This window comes from Elgaria multicarinata, chromosome 5, assembly GCF_023053635.1.
Source record: "Elgaria multicarinata webbii isolate HBS135686 ecotype San Diego chromosome 5, rElgMul1.1.pri, whole genome shotgun sequence".
In the NCBI taxonomy this organism is placed as follows: Eukaryota; Metazoa; Chordata; class Lepidosauria; order Squamata; family Anguidae; genus Elgaria; species Elgaria multicarinata.
The window spans coordinates 113309583-113331221 of NC_086175.1; the positions used below are offsets into that span (position 1 = coordinate 113309583).

At 41.7% G+C, this 21639-nt stretch overlaps 1 protein-coding gene across 1 annotated transcript in view; it reads left to right on the forward strand.

Annotated features, from left to right (window-relative positions):
- Positions 1-8088, forward strand: part of LATS2 (large tumor suppressor kinase 2) — a 58845-nt gene extending 50757 nt beyond the window's left edge. Inside the window, exons 7-8 of the mRNA XM_063127055.1 lie at positions 2590-2696; positions 4587-8088. Coding sequence (XP_062983125.1) covers positions 2590-2696; positions 4587-5081 — 602 coding nt within the window. The 3' untranslated portion in view covers positions 5082-8088. The remainder of the gene's footprint in view (positions 1-2589; positions 2697-4586) is intronic.
- Positions 8089-21639: the final 13551 nt, after the last annotated feature.

Sequence of the window (21639 nt, forward strand, 5' to 3'; positions counted from 1 at the left end):
GGGGTGGTGGTGGGGAGGGATCTGGAAAATTATAGGCCAGTTAGCTTGACATCTGGTCCAGGTAAACTGGTTGGAAGCATTATTAAAGACAAATTAGTAAGTATATAGAAGGGCATGTTCTGCTGAAGAAGAATCTACATGGTTTCCGCAAAGGCAAGTCTTTTAAAATTCTTTGAGAATGTCAGCAAACATGTAGACAGGGGTGGCCCAGTGGACATTGTTTATTTGGACTTCGAGAAGACTTTTGATAAGGACCCTCACCAAAGACTCCTGAATAAACTTAGCAGTCATTGAATAAGAGGAGAGTTCCTCTTATGGATCAATAATTCATTAAAGAAAAGAAAGCAGAGAGTAGGAATAAATAGTCAATTCTCCCAATGGAAGGAAGTAAATAGTGGAGTCCCACAGGGATCAGTATTGGGACCAATTCTTTTTAAGTTATTCATAAATGATCTGGAATTAGGAGTGAGCAGTGAAGTAGCCAGAACTGTGTACAGTTCTGGTCACCACACCTAAAAAAAAAGTTATTATAGAGCTGGAAAAAGTTCAGAAAAGGGCATCTAAAATTATTAAGGGGCTGGAGCATCTCCACTATGAGGAAAGGTTACAACATCTGGAGTTGTTTAGCTTGGAAGAAAGGATGCTAAGGGGAGACATGATAGATGTCTATAAAATTATGCATGGTGTGGAGAATGTGAATACGGAGACATTTTTCTCCCTCTCTCAAAATACTAGAACCCAGGGTCATGGTGTGAGATTCAGGACACCATGGTGTACTTCATGGTGTACTTCTTCACACAGGAAAGAAAAGGAACCTCTTGTGCAAGCACTTGAGTCATTGCTGACTCCTAGAGGGATGCCTGCTTTCGCTGACGTTTTCTTGGCAGACTTTTGTAGCGGGGTGGTTTGCCATTGCCTTCCCCAGTCGCAGTTACCTTTCCCCCAGCCAGCTGGGTACTCATTTTACCGACCTTGGAAGGATGGAAGGCTGAGTCGACCTGAGCCAGCTGCCTGAGAACCAGCTTCCTCTGGGATCGAACTCAGGCCGTGGGGAGAGTTTCAGCTGCAGTAACTGCCGCTTACCACTCTGCGCCACACGAGGCTCAACTTCTTCACACAGTGCATAGTTAAATTATGGAATTCACTACCACAAGATGTCGTGATGGCCACCATTTTGGATGGCTTTAAAAGGGGGTTGGATAAATTCCTGGAGGAGAAGGCTATCAATGGCTACTATCCCTGATGGTTATGTGCTACTTCCACTATCTGAGACAGTAAGCCTGTGTGCACCAGTTGCTGGGGAACATGGGTGGGAGTGTGCTGTTGCACCATGACCTGCTTTGTGGGTCCCTGGTTGATAGCTGGCTGGCCACTGCGTGAACAGATTGCTGGACTAGATGGTCTGATCCAGCATGGCTCTTCTCATGTTCTTATGTTCTAACATATATTTTAACTCCTATTTTCTGTTAATCTCATGAGGAAAGCTTGAGGTTGGTAGCTTTGGCTGTTTTGCATCTATTTCTGCTATGAAAGCATAACCATGATATCTGGCCACTGAATCGATATGCTCTTTTCCCTTAGAGATGTGAGGTGCCTAAATACTCTACTGGTGAGCAGCAACATCAAATAGGAGAAAGAGTTGCAGGACAGCAGTATCCATCTCTGATGGCCATTTCAGGTTTTTGAGGGCCCTTGAACAAGACACCCTCAATGGGCCCCCTCCCTCTGTGAGGCTACGCTCTCACTGTCATTGTCATTGGCTGCTATTGCTGCTGCTCCTCTTTCTCATCATTGTTCCTACTTGCCCCACTACCTACTTGCTCTCTGCTTGTTAAGCAAGCATCTACTGCTCCTCCTTTGCACCACCTCTGTGGTCTGGGCCAGAGCAAGAAGCAAATGAATAGAATAAGTGGGTTGCAATGAAGAGGAGGAGCAACTCCGCTGTTGGAGTTTGTGCCCTTGACATGTGCCCAACCATTCCTACCCTTGATGCCAGCCCTGTCTGCCTCTGTTGCGGCAATGGAGTTTTTTGAATCGTAAATATGTGACAAGTGAAAGCGCTAAGTAAAGTACGGGCAGAAGTTCTTTCTCTGCACCATGCACTGGTTGTAACACACACGCCCTAGTTAACAACACCCAACATAGGAGAAATGCTACAAACAATAGAACCCTCTGCATTTTTTACTCAGAAGTAAATCCCACTTTATTTAATGGGATTTACTCTCCAGTAAGTGTGTTTAGAATTGCAGCCTAAATATACCTAAGCTTTATGATGGGAAGTTCAAACTTCTCAGTTCAGATTTCCTTCAATATGCTATTGTCCACTAGTGCAGTGAATAACACTTGACAATTCACTTTGCTTTCAGTGTAGGTCAGCCATCAGAAAAGCACATAAAGCAGATTTTTCATCCATTTAAGGTTTGTTTGGGCTACAATTCATTCTTCTGAGATAAAACTATGAACTTCTATATGGTCTGTTTTTTTTAAAAGAAACCTGAAATGATTGATGTCTTCAAAAGACAGCACAAATCCTGCACCCAATCCTGCTCTTACCAACCGGATAGTTTATGTCATCTGCTTACCTTCCAGGATACACTCAGCTTTGTGATTGGTGGAGTGTTGGTGTCATTCTCTTTGAGATGCTTGTGGGACAGCCTCCCTTTCTGGCTCCTAATCCCACAGAGACCCAGCTGAAGGTAAATTCTCTCCCAATTGATTGTCACAATATATATTTTAATATGCCAATAACAACTATTCTCTGGGCCGAATTACAATCAATTAAAATAATAAAACACTATATAAATATTTAAAAGAATAAGATGCCATACAAAATGACAAACAGCCCAGGGATAGGTGAATATATATAAACAGCTCTCAAAAATCTAAAATTAAGGATTGGATCCAGATTTACATTGGCTCAATTGTGCTGGTGGAAATGGAATTCCTCACCTGTTCCTTCCTATGGCAGCCCCTCCAGACCCCTGGAAATGCTAGACAGAGAATAAGGATACACTGCAGAATGTGGTGAGCTGTGGGGAGGGGGGAATCCTCCAAAATCTAGCAGAGGGACTTTCCACGAGTCAAGTCCTTCCTCTTATGGAAGATCCCTTCCTCTCATGGAAGGCAGAGCCAAGGATCCAATCCTAAGTCTTTAAAATGAAAGATCTTCACTTACCACTAGAAAGATGACAATGTAGGTGACAGGCAAGTGTCCTTGGAGAGGCCACAGGGCACCAGCACTGAGAAAGCCCTGTCCCTTGTAGTCACCCACCTAACTTCTTTCATTGAGGGCACCTGGAGGAGGGCCTCTGAAGCTGACTTGTTCTGAGTAAGTACATATGGAAGGAGATGTTCCCAAGCCATTTAGGGCTTTACAGGCCAAAACAGCACTTTGATTTGGGGGGAAATATTAAATCGGAACCCATCTTTTGGTTTTCCATCTCTTTCCTCTGTTGCTTCAAATAATAAATCTAACCTGAATTTGCTATTACATTTGAGTAAAACATTGACTCAGTTTGCATATCATGATAAGCCACCGTGGGTTAATTAACCTGCAGGGCTCCAAGATGTGTGCTGGCCACCATTTTGAATATGCAAGTGGCAGGGGACCCTGCAGTTTGTCATGGTGTGCAAATCAGGGTGCTGTGATTCAACAACCCTCGGATAACCCTAGAACAACGAATGGTTATCCAATGAAACTAAATGGTAGGAGATTCACGACAGAGAAGAGAAAGTACTTCTTCACACAGTACATAACTTTATTACAGAATTTGGTATCCCAGGATGCGGTAATGAGTGCCAATTTAAATAACTTTAAAAAGGGACTAGACAAATTTATGGAGGATAAGGATATCGATCATTACTAGTCAATAGCAGAGGCAGCATGCTTCTGAACAGCAGTTGCTGAGGAACGTGAAAGGGAGGATGCAATTATGCTCATTTCCTGGTGCTTCCCATGGAGATCTGGTTGGCCACTGTGGAAGCAGAATGCTGGATTAGAGAGGCCTTTCGTCTGATCCAACAGGGCTCTTCTTATGTACTTACGTTATATTCTATGTAGGGAATGGAACTATGAGTCAATTTGAAGAAATTTGCCAATAGATGGGAGAAGAGAGAGACCTTCTCTGTATCATTTCTTCTGGATACAATAGCTTCCCCCAACCTGGTGCCTTCTAGATGTGATAAACTGCAGGCCCCTTAATTTTGAGGTATCTAGCAGTACCCTGCAAATTTTGAACCCTTAGCAGAATATTTCACTGGATAAATAGATCGCAGTCCCTATCCTGGTGGGGGGAGAGCAAGTTTTTGGTATTGTTTTCCCAAGTCAACAGATGACTGGGGGATGCAGGGAGTTGTAGTCCAACACATCTGGAGGGAACCAGGTTGGGAAAGACTGAGCTAGCCGCTTCCTCAACCTAATTTATTTTTTGCAAGAGAGATGATGTGTTGGAAGTACAGCAAGAAGCAGAATTATCATTGGGACCCGCAATCCAGTTGTGATTTGCAGCAAGCCTGTTTTACGATAGAAGTTTTGCATTTCAGGAGAAATTTTATTAGATGCTAACTATATATTTCTGCCCGTTCAGGTGATAAACTGGGAGAATACACTGCACATTCCCTCCCAGATCAACCTAAGCCCGGAAGCAAGTGACCTTATCACCCAACTGTGTTGCGCTGCTGAAGAACGGCTCGGAAGAAACGGAGCAGATGATATCAAGGTTCACCCTTTCTTGGACTCCATAGACTTCTCCACTGATATCCGCAGGCAAGCAGCTCCCTATGTCCCAAAGATCAGCCATCCAATGGACACTTCCAATTTTGATCCAGTTGAGGAAGATGGTCCTTCGGATGATGCTAGTGAAGATAACACCAGGGCGTGGGACCCGCAGACCTCTTCTAGTGGCAAACACACAGAACATGCCTTCTACGAGTTCACTTTCCGAAGGTTTTTTGATGACAACGGATACCCATTCAGATACCCAAAGCCTTCTGGGCTAGACGTAAGCCAGTCTGAGAACTCTGATGTAGAAAGCAAAGATGGGCTGGATCAGACTGGAGCCTGTCAACCTGTATATGTGTAAAACAAAACCTAACACTCTGTTAATACATTTAGGGTCTTCCGTATATAGTTGTTAGTTGATGTAGGTTCCAGTTGAATTTAACACAAGTCTGGAGAGACAACGGCTTGTGCACAGCGAGCTGGTTCTGATTTTAGAACTGTAAATAGCTATATCAATGACTGCACTTGAAATCCAGATTTTCACCATCATTTCTAAGGGTCGCTGTGTCACCCTTCTTAACCAGCTTTTCCTTCTGGGTCAGTGTTGCATACTTTGAGCATTGACAGGCTTCCACAGCATTGTGCTTTGTTTTTGTTTTGTTTTAAGTGAGCAAAAAGCACTTATTTTTGTTTATAGCAGGGTTGTGTTTTTCCTACTAAATTATAGGGATTAATTTTGACAAATCATGCTGCTGTTCTTTTCTCCTTTTTCTTTTAAAAAAAAAATCCATCGCACTTATGTCACATTTTTAGGAAAATGCGTAAGATTGAAGAACGTGTAATTAAAGGTCTCTGTGCAATAATGTTTAATAAGAGAACTGTCTAATGTTCTAAATTTACCAGCGCCGTTTTTATTCACCCCATAACCTTTATGTGTATGGGCCTGTTCACATATCACAACAGCCCACTATGGCTTAATTTACCCTAGGAGACTGTTGTGTTGTGCTGGATGCTTATGGGCGCCCAGCTCGCCATGGCTTGTCATGTTGTGCGAACCCAGGTGTTAGGACTTGTTTTGAGGGTTAGACAATCCTCAAATAAGCCCTAAAACAAGCCATGGGTTATTTCACAGTTGTCTAAACCTCAATCAACCCCTGCCACCTGGGTTAACATGTCTTGACAAGCCATGGCAAGCTGAGCACCCACAAGTGCCCAGCATAACACAATGGCCCCTGTGGTTAAATTAAGCCATGGTAGACTGTCGTCTCTTACAATCCAGTTCTATGTTTCCACATTTCAAAATAATGATAATTTTTGAAGCTGCTTTATTTTCCTTTTTAAAGCAATTTTGGAATTTTAGTGTAATCAAAGTGTGAGCAAGTGGCAGTTGGAGTGTGATTACAAGTGACCGGTGTGTGGAAAATGTTGCACGGGCTGTGATTATTTTGTTTTTCTGTTTGAAATGACCTTTTTCTTGCCATTCACAGGCAGGTCCTGTGTATCCATTTTTATTGAGGATCTACAATTTTAGACCTTTAGAACTTGTGTGTTGATAACGTATTGTGTGGATGGTTTTTCTATTATGATTGTGTGCCACCGTTATGTGTTATGTAAAACAAATGACAAAGCTCTAATTCAGGTTAGGGATTGGTGGTGTGTATAGGGGAAGGGAGAAGTTGGTTTAACTGATTGATTTGTTTCATAAAATATTCTTCCAAAGAAGGATAAATAGCAAAATATTGCTTTTATAATCAATTTGTGGTCCAAATCTATGGCCCACTTACCTAGCACATGATATGCAGTGTTGTTTGAAACTTGCCATATAGTATTCAGTAATATTATCACTTAGTGTCTGTATAAAAGTTTTTTAAAAAATCCAATTCTCTGTGCCTTAAATTAGATTCAGGAGCCTTATTTTCTTATCCTTAAAAGTAATAGGACTCTTCAGAGCAGGAATGTTAAGGGTAATTAAGTGACAATATAGCTGTCTTTCCGGAATGTGTTGTGGATATATGAAGCTGCCTTTATACTGAGTCAGACTTTTGGGTCCACCTAGCTAGTGCAGTCTACTCTAGTTGGCAGTCTCTCTTGAGCAAAGGTCTTCCAAGCCCTGTTACGTGAGATCCTTTACTTGGAGATGCGGAGAACTGAACCTGAGACATTATATGTACAAAACACGTACCTTGCCATTGAGCTGCAGTCCATCCCAAATGCATCTTTTCATCATTGTGACTATAACTTACGGCGGCAAGCCAGCTGCTCTTGAGTATTCATTTAGGGGCAGGCAGAAAGTAGATCTCCAGATGCTTTGGACTTCAACTCCCAGATGTCCCTGCCAGTAGTGAGGAATGCTGGGAGTTGGAGTCCAAAACGTTTGGAAATCTGCTTTCTGTCCATTGCTGGTTGAGACCATAAAGAAAATACAACAACACATCTTGACATGTCTAGTTGCTTCTGTGTGGTCACTTTGAGGCAACGATGACTGACACTGTTCCAAGGCTGCTAGGAATTGTGAATTATTCTGTCCTATTTAAATAGATAGGCCTACCCTAACCATGTACACACAGAAGTGAATATATTTGGGGTTGCAGCTTTAGTTGTCTAAACAAAGTACCCAAATGCTGGTCCTGATTATACCCGGTCTATTATATTTCTATATATTATGATGGACCATACCTAATCCTTCATCTCTATCAAAACGCAAGCATACTTTTAAATGTTTTTTTAAATTTTGTTTAAAATATGCATTTTTATTAGCTATGTTAATGTAAGGATTATTCAAAGTGATAATGGAATACTAAAGATAATTAAGCCATAACTATCATTTATATTCTATATATATCTAAATAGATTCCCCCCCCCTTCCAAATGCTTAATTCAGATTAGTTTAACAGTCCTGTTTTTTAAATGATTGATTACAATAACATTTGAGGGCAATATTCCACTGTGTTTTTCTTTACTTTAAGTTTTTAAATCTGAAGCTTCATTTTTTCCTATGTTATTCCACATATTATTCCTTAACATTTTAGCCTATCATATCCTACCCATTCTCTAGATATATAAAGCAACAACACCTGTAAATCCATCAGGCTAAAACTAAACAAAATGATTGTGTATTTGTTTACATTTGTATGAAAGGAGTGTTCTGGGGTATGCAGTGCTTGTGTTGTGGCGGTTTATGAAAGATTCAGTATTACTACTTTTTATATAATAATGCCATGTTTTTTATATTTACATCTATCTGACATTCTTTCATGTGGTAGGTTCTTCCTCAGGAACTCAGTTTAACTGTTATTTATTTATCGTTTGCCTTTCGAAAGCTTCTGCTGGCACAATTTATTATTAAAAGAAAAGGAATCAAAATCCAATTTGTCTCTTTGTGTTCTTGTGACCTACGAAAAGTTTTAAAGTAAACAGGAATTATTTAGCCCTGCAAATAAGCCCATATATGTTACCTCACACACAAAAATGCCTGCCTAAAAAAAAAATATTTAGGCCAGAGTTAGGCAAAACTCAGAGGCTTCCGTGTATCTATTGCCCTTCTGGACTGAAGCTGGAAGGGCAGGAGGAGCAGCGGAGGTGATCTTCCATCCTCCAGTTGCTGCATTTTTTGCTAGATGGGCTTTTTTTGCCCTTCTAGTGACAGCACTTTGGAAGGAGAGGGAAGGAGGCTGAAAGATATTCAGGATAGTTCATATCCTGCCCCCTATCCTCCCCACCCACCAGAACGCCTCCTTTTCCCCCTCTCCCAGGGCACTTTTCGGACCTCTCAGAGGCCAGTTGGCATGATCCTTTCTGCACTAGCTGGAAGGGGTTGGGGGAGGGGGGTTGGATGTCCATCTCCCCCTGAGTTCAGAGTGCTGCCTCCTACCATGATGGGGGAATCCCCATTATGAACCGCCCAGAGAGCTCCGGCTATTGGGCGGTATAGAAATGTAATAAATAAATAAATAAATGATATGGGCTCCTCACACAATGTTTAGGGGCCATGGCATTGCTCCCTAAATGTCCCTGTGGTGGTCTTCTGTCGCCTAATTATAGAACCAATATTACCATCCCCTTCATCTCTGTGAACCAACCTCCACTCCATCCCCCATTGTTCAGAGGGGCCCTGAACCTCATAGGCTGGAGTGGGGATGGTGGGAGCACAAGTTGCTGCAGATGGTGGAGGGGATGGGAAGCTTTCATTCCATGGACTTCCTTAAGGGTACAATCCTATCCAGATAATCACTAACCTCCAAAATTTAGGCTGTTAACTATCCCATGCAGGAACCTGGAGCATGGAGGGAATCCTCTCCTCCGTGCCGCATCCATCCTGCATTTTGCCTAGATGGGCGATTTCACCTGTCCAGTAACAGCTTCAGGGAGGGGGAGGAAAAGAGCCCTGACACTCAATAGAAAGCTGCAAAAAGCAACTTCTGTGGTCTCCCCTCCCCATCCCTGAGACTGCTCCCATTTTGCCATTTCTGTGCGTGGAGTTGTAGCTGGCATGGAGAGGACCGCACTGGCTACAAGGGGGCAGGCGAAGAAGAGGGAAGAGTGGCTTCTGGCTCCGAGGTTAGAACCCTGGTTCTGACCTCAGTTCCCAGAAACTGAAGAATCCTCTGTCTCCCCAGATACTGTCTAGGGGGCATAGGATTGCTCTCTCCATTAATTTAAAGCTTGCCTTTAATAAAGTAATATTAAATTAGAAAAATACAATGGAATTGGCAGATAAACAAACGCAGTTCCAAACATTCCACCACCACCCTACCTCCAAAGAAATGAATGGTGGTGGAATGCACCTGGTTCTATTCACTGCGCTGGAAATACCTTAGTTGTTTGCCTTGTTTATGCAATTCTCCTAATTAAGAGTGAACAAACAAATATAATTTTAATATCTAAATATATATAAAATCACCACAACTGGAACCTATGTTAGACATACTTTAGACCCGTTGAAAATTGATCAAAATGATCATGAGTAACTTAAGTCCCATTGATATCAATGGGATTAAAGAATGGCCTTAAGTCTGGATCCAAGACATAAAACAAGTATATGTTCACATAATATATAATTAATGTGTGGATTTCACTACAACAATATAATTATCACCAGTTTAGATGGTTCTATAAGGGCACAATCCTATGCCAGTTTAGATGGAAAGAAGTCCTACAACTCCCAGAATTCCCCTGTAGCCATGCTAGCTGGGGCATGCTGGGAATTGTAGGACTTTTTTTCATAGAATCAGAATGGTAGAGTTGGAAGGGGCCTATAAGGCCATCGAGTCCAACCCCCTGCTCAAAGTCTAAACGTGCATAGGATTGCATCCTAAAAGGCTTAACTCATGGAAGGTAAGTCTATCAGTGGTTGTTAAACAAGGGAAGTGGTGAGTGCTCCTGTTCAGATTTCCAGACAGGCATGCCTCTCCATTGCAGTCCCCAAAGAGAGCAGCATTCCGTATCCACTGAACATGGAAAGTCCTCATTGAGGTGTTTCAGGAGCTCCCACTCCTTAGAGTTTCGTTTTCCTTTTTCTTTTGCACTTATACAAAAGTTGGGGTTTCACTGTGCCTGAAACTCTCTCACTCTGGTGCATAGATGACACTTTTTTTGGCTACATAAGGATCCACATTCAGAGAATTTGTGTGTTATTAGTATAGTATACAGTATATGCTCTACTATGGAATATCCTATAAATGCTTGTTTTTAATATTTTATATTTTAAATTGATTTCATTATATATTGTATGACATCTCAGGAAAATACTGCATTTCAAAAGGCATCAAATATGCTTCTTAAATTAATATATATGAGGAAACAATAACCAAAGAACATGAACTGGCAAATAAAAGCAAAGTATATTTTTGGATACACTCCAGTATTGTTTATTTTATTACATTTTTATACTGCCCAATAGCTAAAATTCTCTGGGCAGTTCGGAACAAATGATTTGCATTAGATCCAAATCATTTGACTGATGTATATTGAGTGAGAAACTCAAATACTGTATTAAATAATATAGGTGGAAGATGCACTTCTAATGCATGGCTCTACTGAGTGAATCCATAGAAACAGACTTACCCTATTGGCAAGCCTTGAAGGAAAAAAATCATCCATTTTGTTGCCGCTCCTGCAATTGTATTGACACAATGTCAAGGAGTTTGGGAACAGCCACTTGTGAATTCCATTAGATGAAACTTGAAATAGCACAGTAATTTCCTTCCATTCCACCAGACTTCCCCCACACCAACTTGGACAGACTGAATGCTGCTGTCAATTTGTCATGTGCTGGTTGGCATGAACCAGACTTTAATTAAAGGCTGAGAAGATGTTATTTTTAGAACAGAGCAGAATTCACATACCAGCTAAACAGTCTATCCACTTATTTGGGACAATTGCCAAAGAACTGAGCTTAGGCAGTACATTTTGTGAATGCCAGATAATGGATTAGTTGTAACAGTGTCAAAATTCTGTCATTGCCACATCATCAATGGTAATCCTCTATTATCTTATTCCAGGGGTGTGGAATCTCAGGCCTAGGTGCCAAATGCAGCCCTCCAGAGGTCCCCAGATAGCCATGCCCCTTTCCCTGGCCCCGCCTCCCCCACTGACTGGTGGTTTCCTGGCTCTTGTGCTTTTCCCACATTGTAAAAGTTTGAAATGCCTCCTAAGGCTTAGTTACTGGCAGTAAGGGCTTTAAGCTAAAACATGCTGGTGTTGTTTACCAGGGGAAAGTGCAGGAGATATCCTGGAGGTTGACAGCATTATGTAAAGGACCCACTAACTTCTATGAATGGCCAATCATGACCCTGCAATAAAACTGCTCATGTAGAGAAGCTGTAAATGTTATAGTCTCATCTTATGATCAAATTAAGCTGACTCCCACAGGAGCTCCTCTTGGATCCAGCAAGTCAATATCTTGTCCTTAAAAACCACACAAGTCTATCAAGAATCAGGATGTCATGCCTCTGCAGTGGGGAATGTGTGGGCCTCAAGAAGTTATTGAACTACAGCTCCCTCACCATCAGCCAGGCTGGCTGGGGTTGATGGAAACTGGAGTCCAACAACATCTGTGGCTGTAGTTCAGTGGTAGAGCACCTGCTTTTCATTCAGAACGTCCCAGTTTCGATCCTCACCATCTCCAGGTAGGGCTAAGAAACAATCCTCCTGAAATGCTGGAGAGCTGCTGCCATTCAGTGTTAACAATACTGGGCTAGATGGATCAATGGTCTACTCAGTATAAGCTTCCAATGTGCCTTTCTGGAGGCCCACACATTCCTCAGCCCTGCTAATACATGAACAATTTTCTGAGTAGCTGCGCCAATTAGGATGCTTTCATGTCTCTCCTGCATGAGGCTTGCATAGCTTGTGACTCATCATGCCAACTGAAACTCACCAGTTATTTCAGACTTCCCCAACATGGCATGCTCCAAATGTTATGGACTTCAACTTCTATCAGCCCCAGCCAGTATGACCAATGGTCAAGACTGCCGGGAGTAGTAAACCAACACATCTAAAAGGCATCAAGTTGGGGAAGGTTGAGCCTCCTGCTTCAATTAAGAGGTGAGGAAGTAATGAGTCTCAAAATGAAACCAAACAGTCAGAATCCAGACCTCCTCAGTATGATTCCTGGTGGCTACTTGAATTGGACTTCCCCCAACCGTCCCCTGTTCATGACCTTGCTGGAGCTCTAGAATGTACTTGCACTGGAGACTGGGTCCTTTTGGATCTTGACAATGTCCCAGATATAAGGTAAGTCCTAAGGTGTTAGGCTGTTTCACTTGGCTGAAAAGTCCCTTCTGCCAGTGTGTATAGACCCCAAGGCAGCTGGGGCCCTTCGGTGCAGCAGGAGACTCTTACAGATAGGAGGGACTATCTGACCAAACCAAGTGCAAGAGGCAGCTAGGCGGCCAACTCTAGAGTGGTTCAGGCAGGGGGACCATGGAAACCCTTGAATACTAGTAGAGGATGCCAAATCATGCCCCCTGAAAGAGTAGCTGGGGGACCATCATAAAAGGTAGTGGGGGTGACCCCGGGTTACGTTGTAAACACTGGTCATGCCTCAAAGATGCTTGGAACAACCCTCTCCCTATTTTTGTAATCTTAGAAAACCGAACATTAATTGAGCTATGTGGTTAGTTGGCTGCATTTAGCCATATGGTTTATGTGTTTTCCAGGCCTGACCTAAGTCATGATTAGTTCACCCACAAAAATTCTTGAGAGCACTGAAGGTGGAATCCAGTTGTTTTTCTACTGATGGAATTGTTTCCCTCAATAAATTATTATTATTATTATTATTATTATTATTATTATTATTATTATTATTATTATTATTATTATTATTACATTTGTATACTGCCCCATAGCCAAGGCTCTCTGGAAAGTTTACATATGAAGCTGTAAGGAAGAAGATTCCCCCGCCCCCCCGGCAACATCATGTATGATTTCAAAACCTGTTCCAGAACCCTGAGCAGAAATTTGGGGTACCAGGAGGATAAAGGGGGAGGATAAAGTCCTGTTGTGGACTTTCACTTGCATGATGTTGGATTTCCCCCCTGTAGGTGTGCCATGGTGCTGTTTGGATATAGCGCAAATTCTGTAGAATAAAGTACGGAAATGTGTTGTTCTAGAGAGCTAAGATGTCACTATAGGGAAAGATGTCACTATAGGGAAAGTTTTTGTGAACCGCCCAGAGAGCTTCGGCTATTGGGCGGTATAAAAATGTAATAAATAAATAAATAAATAAATAAATAAATAAATAAATAAAATCTGTGAAACTGGGATGTTTGCGTGAGGTGCAATGTTATGGGGAGAGGATGACAAAGTTTGAAGTAATGAGCATTAATGTATTAAAATATATAATTTAAATTTCTGGTTGGAAAGAGCCATCTAGTGGTAAGGAGAATATGTGTTTCAGGTAAGTAGCATTAGGTAATTATAAAATGTCTTTCTTGGCCATTGATGGTTAAATTGTTTAAAAGTTACATTTTATATTTGTAAATTATAAAACTCACAATGCTGCCCGTTTTCTTTAAACACTTAATTAATTCTATGGGTCATTCCTTGAGGACATAGTTTTGTTATACCATGACAACCCAATAAAGAAAGGATAATTTTGGTTGCCCTTTTCTGTGCACCTTTTCCAACTCTACAATATCCTTTTTGAGGTGTGGGGAGTAGAGCTGTACACAGTTTTCCAAGTGTGGTCACACCATATTTGTATATGAGCAGTCTTATTTTTCAATTTTTTTCTAATGGTTCCCAACATGGAAGTTGTCTTTTTATATATATAGTAGCCACATGTTAGGTCAACATTTTCATCACGCTATCTACCACAAACCCAAAATTCCTTTCTTGGTCAGTCATCACCAGCTCAGACCCCAGCATGTGAAGTTCGTTTTGCTTTTTACCCCAATGTGCATTCCTATGCATGTTTATACTGAACCATGTTTGCCATTTTATTACCCAGTCCCCCAGTTTGGAGACATCCTTTTGGAGCTCTTCACTATCGCTCTAGCTATTGAACTACTACAGAGCTGTATTCTTTTAACTACTGATTGAGATGGGAAAAATAAATCCAGCCTGTGTGCAAATAAAATGGTGATAGCAGTTATCCATGAACTGTTATGGTACCATCTGTCAGAAAGATTGGATTCATGATGTACATTCAAGGAGAACACTTTGTCCAATGTTATAAAATAAGATCCTTTAAGAACTACTGTACAGGAAGACTGTGATTATTGTAACCATTATGTCAGAAATCATCGCTGTGTTTCCCTTCATTATAAAATAAATGTAAGATAATACTTCTCAGAAATATAGCTATGGTTTAGCCTGTGTTGGGCCAACCTCTGACTGGAACTCAACTCACACAAGCTGTCTACACCCAGTTTTCCCCTATTCCCTCCTCCCACTCATTGCAAAGCATTCTCATTCACATATACATGTGAACTTTGATATGTCCATGTGTAATGGCAGATGCAGGATTAAGGGGTTCTTTATTAGAGGTATGGTATGCACACAGCAGATTTATTTATTTGTTATTTTTATTTGTTCACATCTTGCCTTTTCTCCAAAGATGCCCAGGCATTATATATGATCCTCCTCTCCATTTTATGCTCCCAACAACCCTGTGAGGAAGGTTAGGCTGGGAGTAATCAGTCCAAGTTACCCGTTGTGGTTCATGGCAGATTGGGACTAGAACCCAGGTCTTCCTAGTCCCGGTCCAATGCTCTAACCACTACACCACACTGGCTCTCAATGCACTATCCTCTAAAAAAGTGGAAAATAATGACTTCCAAAATGGGGAAATTAGCTCATTAAAGTTCTTAACAAAAGATTGGTATACGAACACTCTAGCATATGGACCACTATAGTAGTTGCTATAGTACGGTGGCCACTTATGCATCATCAAAAAGGAGGACAAAAGAGGGGAAGATTTTCATAAAATGTGTATATGCTAATTTACATATATAAATGCAAATATAGAAATAATAATTATAATTTAAATAGAAATACAATTTCATAGCGAGTAAGACTGTACCTAGATAACCTGTGTGCCTGCCTGTTCAGTCTGATCCAGGTACTAACTGTGGTTGGGCAACTTCAAGGCCCCCAATTCTTCCTTTTTTTATGGATCTTTTTCTTTAAGCTGAACTTTGAAATGGATTTCAAATAGAGGAAACTTTCAAACAGAGGACTGTCCTCTGTAAAAGAGGACACATGGCCACCATAGAATTTCCTCCTCCTTTTTCCCCATGCAACATAGTCCTGATCCCCTGACTGGGGCAGAGAGCAAAGATAACACACATACAAAAATAGTGTTCTGTTCCTGCAGTCATTAAAATAATATACTCACCCATTTTAATAAGACCATTTCAGGAACAAAGACTTAGTTAGAACTTCAGGAAACTCAAAATATCCCAGAAATTCATACAGTCAGGGCCATTAATTAACTAAGGATTTGTCTGCTATCCCAAGACAACGATTCCATTTATATGCATTATATCCCTTTTTTTCATTTAGCCTCTACTCTACGGCTGGCATTCATCCAATTGTAAAGTATGAAGGGCATTTTTCATACGTGAATAAAGGATGTAGTATATTTGGATGACATTCTACATTATCTGACATCCATAAGATTAATTAACCATTGCACAATTAGTAGATTTCATTCTATTCATAGATCAATGGTTCGCAGAGAAAGTGATTCTCATTACAGCCTTTACTATGTCAACATACAAAATAGTACTTTAAAAGAAAACAAAAAGCATTAATTGCTTCAGCAACATCTCTGATATTGATATGTGATCATGATTATTAGTAACAGGGAACCAACTTATACAATATTATTGACTGACTTGATTTGAATCCTACCTTTCTACCAAGAAAAATGGCATTCAGTGCAGCAATACAATATTCACAAGAAGCTTGGCATGAGGAACAAAATGGCCAAAAAGATCTCTATATTGTGGGCAGACACAGCAATTCTGCACAGCCAGCTATATCAGCGGCCACTTTCTCATGCAACTGTTGGTATAGAATTGTCCTAGCTAAAAGAGAAGTTGTAGACATTGTAGTTGTGCATATATGGTAGTATCCACTGTTGGTCCTATATAGAGCAGACCCATTGAAATGAATAAGACTTAAATTGATCAAGCCTTACTTGCCCCATTCATTTCAATAGGTCTACTATACATAGGAATAACATTGGATATTACCTATAGGATTGGATTCAGTCATGCTTAGAGCCCATAGAAATCAATAGGATAAGTTAATAATGGCTAACTTAAATCCTAATGTTAAAAGTCAATGTTAGTCCTATTTAGAGTAGACCCATTGAAATGAATGAGACTTAAGTGAAACATTTCTGAAAGAAATGTAAAATGGCAGAATATAATTCAACCTAGTGCTACCATGTCCTTTAATCCAGCTCTTATTATGCTCTCTAGCCAGCCAAAGACTGAAGTCTGTCTTTCCAAAGCTGGTAGCCATAATGGTTGCCATCAGGAGATATTGAGAGTGAATTTTGATTGGAAAAGGCACAGATTTTGCTAGCTGATTAAGTACAGAGTTGTGCTGTAATGAAATTGCAGATTTTAGTGGTCCCACTGATCAAATCAGGCAAGTTTGAGAAAAATGTCTTCTAGGCATGAGAGTATTTCAAATTCTTTGGTTTAAAAACGAAAGAAAGCAGCTCAAGGTTGTTTCATATATTGCACACAGTTAATCACATCGCTGCATCTGGAGGGACACAAGTTACCCACCTCTGCATTAGAGTTTATTTATTTGTGGCATTTTTATACCGCTGAATAAAAATTCTCATTGGTTCACAATATCTAGACCAGATGTATTGCAGTTACTGTAGTTTAATTCTTGATTTTGTTTTTATTTATTTATTTATTTATTTATTTATTTACTACATTTCTACACCGCCCAATAGCCGAAGCTCTCCGGGCGGTTCACAAAAATCAAAACCACAGTAAAACACCCAACAGTTTAAAACACAATTACGAAATACAGTATAAAAAGCGCAACCAGGATAAAACCACACAGCAAAGTTGATATAGGATTAAAATACAGAGTTAAAACAGTAAAATTTAAATTTAAGTTAAAATTAAGTGTTAAAATACTGAGTGAATAAAAAGGTCTTCAGCTGGCAACGAAAGCAGTACAGTGTAGGCGCCAAGCGGACCTCTCTGGGGAGCTCGTTCCACAACCGGGGTGCCACAGCGGAGAAAGCCCTCCTCCTAGTAGCCACCTGCCTCACTTCCTTTGGCAGGGGCTCATGGAGAAGGCCCCCTGTAGATGATCTTAAGGTCCGGGTAGGTACATATGGGAGGAGGCGTTCCTTCAGATAACCTGGCCCCAAACCGTTTAGGGCTTTAAATGTTAATACCAGCACTTTGAATTGGGCCCGGACCTGGACTGGCAGCCAGTGAAGTTGTAAAAGGACTGGCGTAATGTGATCTCGCCGGCCAGTCCCTGTTAATAACCTTGCTGCCCTGTTTTGCACCAGTTGAAGTTTCCGGACCGTTTTCAAAGGCAGCCCCACGTATAACGCATTGCAGTAATCCAAACGAGAGGTTATCAGAGCATGGATAACTGTAGCTAAGCTATCTCTGTCCAGATAAGGGCGCAGCTGGTATATCAGCCTGAGCTGATAAAAGGTGCTCTTTGCCACTGAGTTCACCTGTGCCTCAAGTGACAGTTCTGGATCCAAGAGCACCCCCAAACTACGGACCCGATCCTTTAGGGGGAGTGCAACCCCGTCCAGGACAGGGCAAACATCACCTCGCCGGACAGAAGAACCACCCGCTAACAGTACCTCCGTCTTGTCTGGATTGAGTTTCAGTTTATTAGCCCTCATCCAGTCCATTACCGTGCCCAGACACTGGTTCAGAACAGCCACTGCCTCACCTGGGTTTGATGAAAAGGAAAGGTAGAGCTGGGTATCATCCGCATATTGATGACACCTCAGTCCACATCTCCGGATAACCTCCCCCAGCGGCTTCATGTATATGTTAAACAGCATAGGGGATAAGATAGAGCCCTGTGGAACCCCATGGCTTAGGTGCCACGGCACAGAGCAATAATCCCCCAGCACCACCTTCTGGAATCGGCCATCCAAGTAGGAGCGGAACCACTGCAACGCAGTACCTCCAACTCCCAGCTCAGACAACCTATCCAGAAGGATACCATGGTCGATGGTATCGAAGGCCGCTGAGAGGTCCAGGAGAACCAACAGGGTCGCACTCCCCCTGTCTCTCTCCCGACAGAGGTCATCCCACAGGGTGACCAAGGCAGTTTCCGTTCCAAAACCAGGCCTGAAGCCCGATTGAAATGGATCTAGATAATCCGTTTCATTCAAGAGTGCCTGGAGTTGTCCTGCAACCACCCGCTCAAGCACCTTGCCCAGGAAAGGGATATTAGCCACCGGCCTATAGTTGTTAACATCCTCCGGGTCCAGATTAGGCTTCTTCAGGAGTGGTCTAATTACCGCCTCTTTTAAAGAGGCCGGCACCACTCCCTCTCTCAAGGAGGCATTTACAACATTTTTATACAACATTTTAACTGTGGTGTAAAAAAACACATTGCGTCTATATTCTTGTGTGGATGTTGGCTGAGGAAAAAAACTGAGTTGTTTGCTTCAGTGCATTTTAGCTGAATCATAAGATAGTACTGACCATCCCATTTCTCTTGTGTTAATGGGATGATGGTAGCAAATGATAAGGAATAACATTAAAGAAAACACTGAAGAATTAAGACTGCAATCCTAAGCACAGCTGCTAAGGAGGCAGTCCCAATGTATGCAGTGAGACTGACTTTTCAGTGAATATATTTTGGCCATGATTGCACTACTCATCTTGATGTTAAGTTAGGTATAATGCATGGCTCAGCCTGCTTTTGTTTTCACTTCATATCCCTACTCTGAGAGCAGCAATTATTTTTGGACATATGTATAAAAATACATTTTTTGTGAACCGGCCAGAGAGCTTCAGCTATTGGGCGGTATAAAAATGTAATAAATAAATAAATAAAAATAAAAGGACAAAAATGGCTATGATGCTATTAGACTTAAGCTTATCATCTGATTTCAGTGTCCCATTTATTATAGTGATGATAAATGGCAATGTTAATATACAAGCTTATATTTAATTGTTTTGAATGGCATGTAGACTTCGTCCTCTATTGTGGATAAAGGTATTACATTTCCCACTATATCTAACCTATGCTTGATTTATTTGTGGTTTTGCTGTTCCTCTGACCATTAATCTGTATGGACAAAGCAGGAATGCAATGAAATGATCATTGGTTATAGAAAAGTTGACCTTCAGCCTTATCTTCAGGAGTTGCAGATAATGGACTAGTTCAGTTTGCTTGCAGCTCTTAGAAGTTTATCTGTAATGGCTTTCAGAAAATATTTGGAAATTTTGTTCTTGTCCTTCTTCCCTACATAACCTCTGTTCTTACTAACAAGTGAATTCTGTGTTATGCCAAGTGGTTTTTTTATTATTAAAAAAATAATACTCTTTAGTATGCTGTAAGATTAAGGCAGGCAATTTGGAATATGATTATATTCAAAACTGTTATGCTCAGACCCATAGAACAGGATCTAAAAACCTGCACCGAAAGGGGCTACAGACTATATTTCTTGAACAGGACCCCCACCCCCACCCCTACCCCTACCCCTTTGCAAGATAGCAAAACAGTATTGAAACTGAGGACTTTCAAAAAGCAGTTTCTGATATTGCACGGTGTGTCGGTGTTTAAAGAAAAAGGTCCTTGAGCATTCCTGAAGTAGCTCTTCAGATCCCAGCTGTGATAAATGAACTTACAGGAATATGCATGAAGCATAGCTAAGCTGGGGGGGGGGGAATCTAGCATTTATAGTTGCTGACATATAATTAAAGGGCAAAGGATGAGTCCTATATAACTGAAAATCCAAATGAAATGAATCCAGAAGGTTTAAGAACATATTCCAAGTTCAATTTTTATATGAACATATGTGAAATGTAAGACATGCACAGCATCATTTTTTTAAAAAAAACTTTCCTCCCCATTTTACACATCTACCCTGTAGCCAGCATCTCAAACTTCCATCTGTTGTGGGGGCAGAATGACTAAAAGAGTGGAGATCAACCACTTTCACAGTGTGCATCTTAGACCACATATGCAAGATCACCCTCTTGCACTGTGATTAATCCAGAATAACTGCTTATAATTATGAGTCCATACTTAAAGACTGCCATCTTTAAGTATGGAGGCTAGGGTGCTCACCTGCCTAAAATTGGCTAGTGTGCGGCCGCTCCTTAAGAAACCAACTCTTGATCCATCGCTGCTGACAAACTACCGACCGGTCTCTAACCTTCCTTTTCTTGGTAAGATGGTAGAGAAAGTGGTATTGGAGCAGGTTCAAGAGTTTTTTCATGACTCTGATTTTCTAGATCCTTTTCAATCGGGTTTTAGACTGGGTCACAGCACAGAGACTGCCCTTGCTGCAGTCTTTGACGATCTTCTTTTAGCGATGGACAAAGGTCATCTGTCCATCCTGCTGTTATTGGACCTTTCAGTGGCCTTCGACACAGTGGATCATGAATTGTTGATTAGACAGTTGAAGACCCAGGTGGGCCTGGAGGGCCTGGCTCTTGCCTGGTTCCAGTCCTACTTGGATGGAAGGGCTCAGGTGGTTACCATGGGCACCTGTACATCTACCCCCACAGCCCTCCCCTGTGGAATTCCGCAGGGTTCCATCCTCTCACCTTTCATGTTCAATGTATATGTGAGGCCACTGGCAGAGTTAATTAGAGCCCATGGGCTGAGGTACCATATGTATGCTGATGATACCCAGTTTTTCATCTCGGTGGGGTCTGACCTCGGCGAGGCAGTTGCTACTCTGTCTTGGTGCCTGGCTGAGATCTGTAACTGGATGCCTAATAGTAAACTAAACCTGGACACTGAGCTGATGGTGATTGGCCGAGGTCAGCGGCTGGCAGATTTGAGGCAGGAGCTCGTAGATCTGCCTATTTCAGGAATCCGACCAAGGATTGTGACTGAGGCGCAGGACCTGGGTGTTATTCTTGACCAGTCCCGAACTATGTCATCACAGGTGGGGGCCGTGGTTCGTAGTTGCTTTTATCAACTCCATGTGCTCCGCCAAGTTCACCCCTTTCTGTCAGAGGCTGATCTTACCACAGCAGTCCAGGCCTTGGTTCTTTCCAGACTGGACTATTGCAACTTGTTGTATACAGGGCTTCCCTTGAAGCAAATCCAACGCCTACAGGCTGTACAAACTGCAGCAGCCAGGTTGGTCAAGGGGCTCCCGAAGTGGTCTTCTATCACTTTGGTGCTTCAAGAGCTCCATTGGCTGCCGGTGGCTGCTAGGGTGCGCTACAAGGTTTTGTTGACCATGTATAAAGCCCTGCATTGCTTGGGTC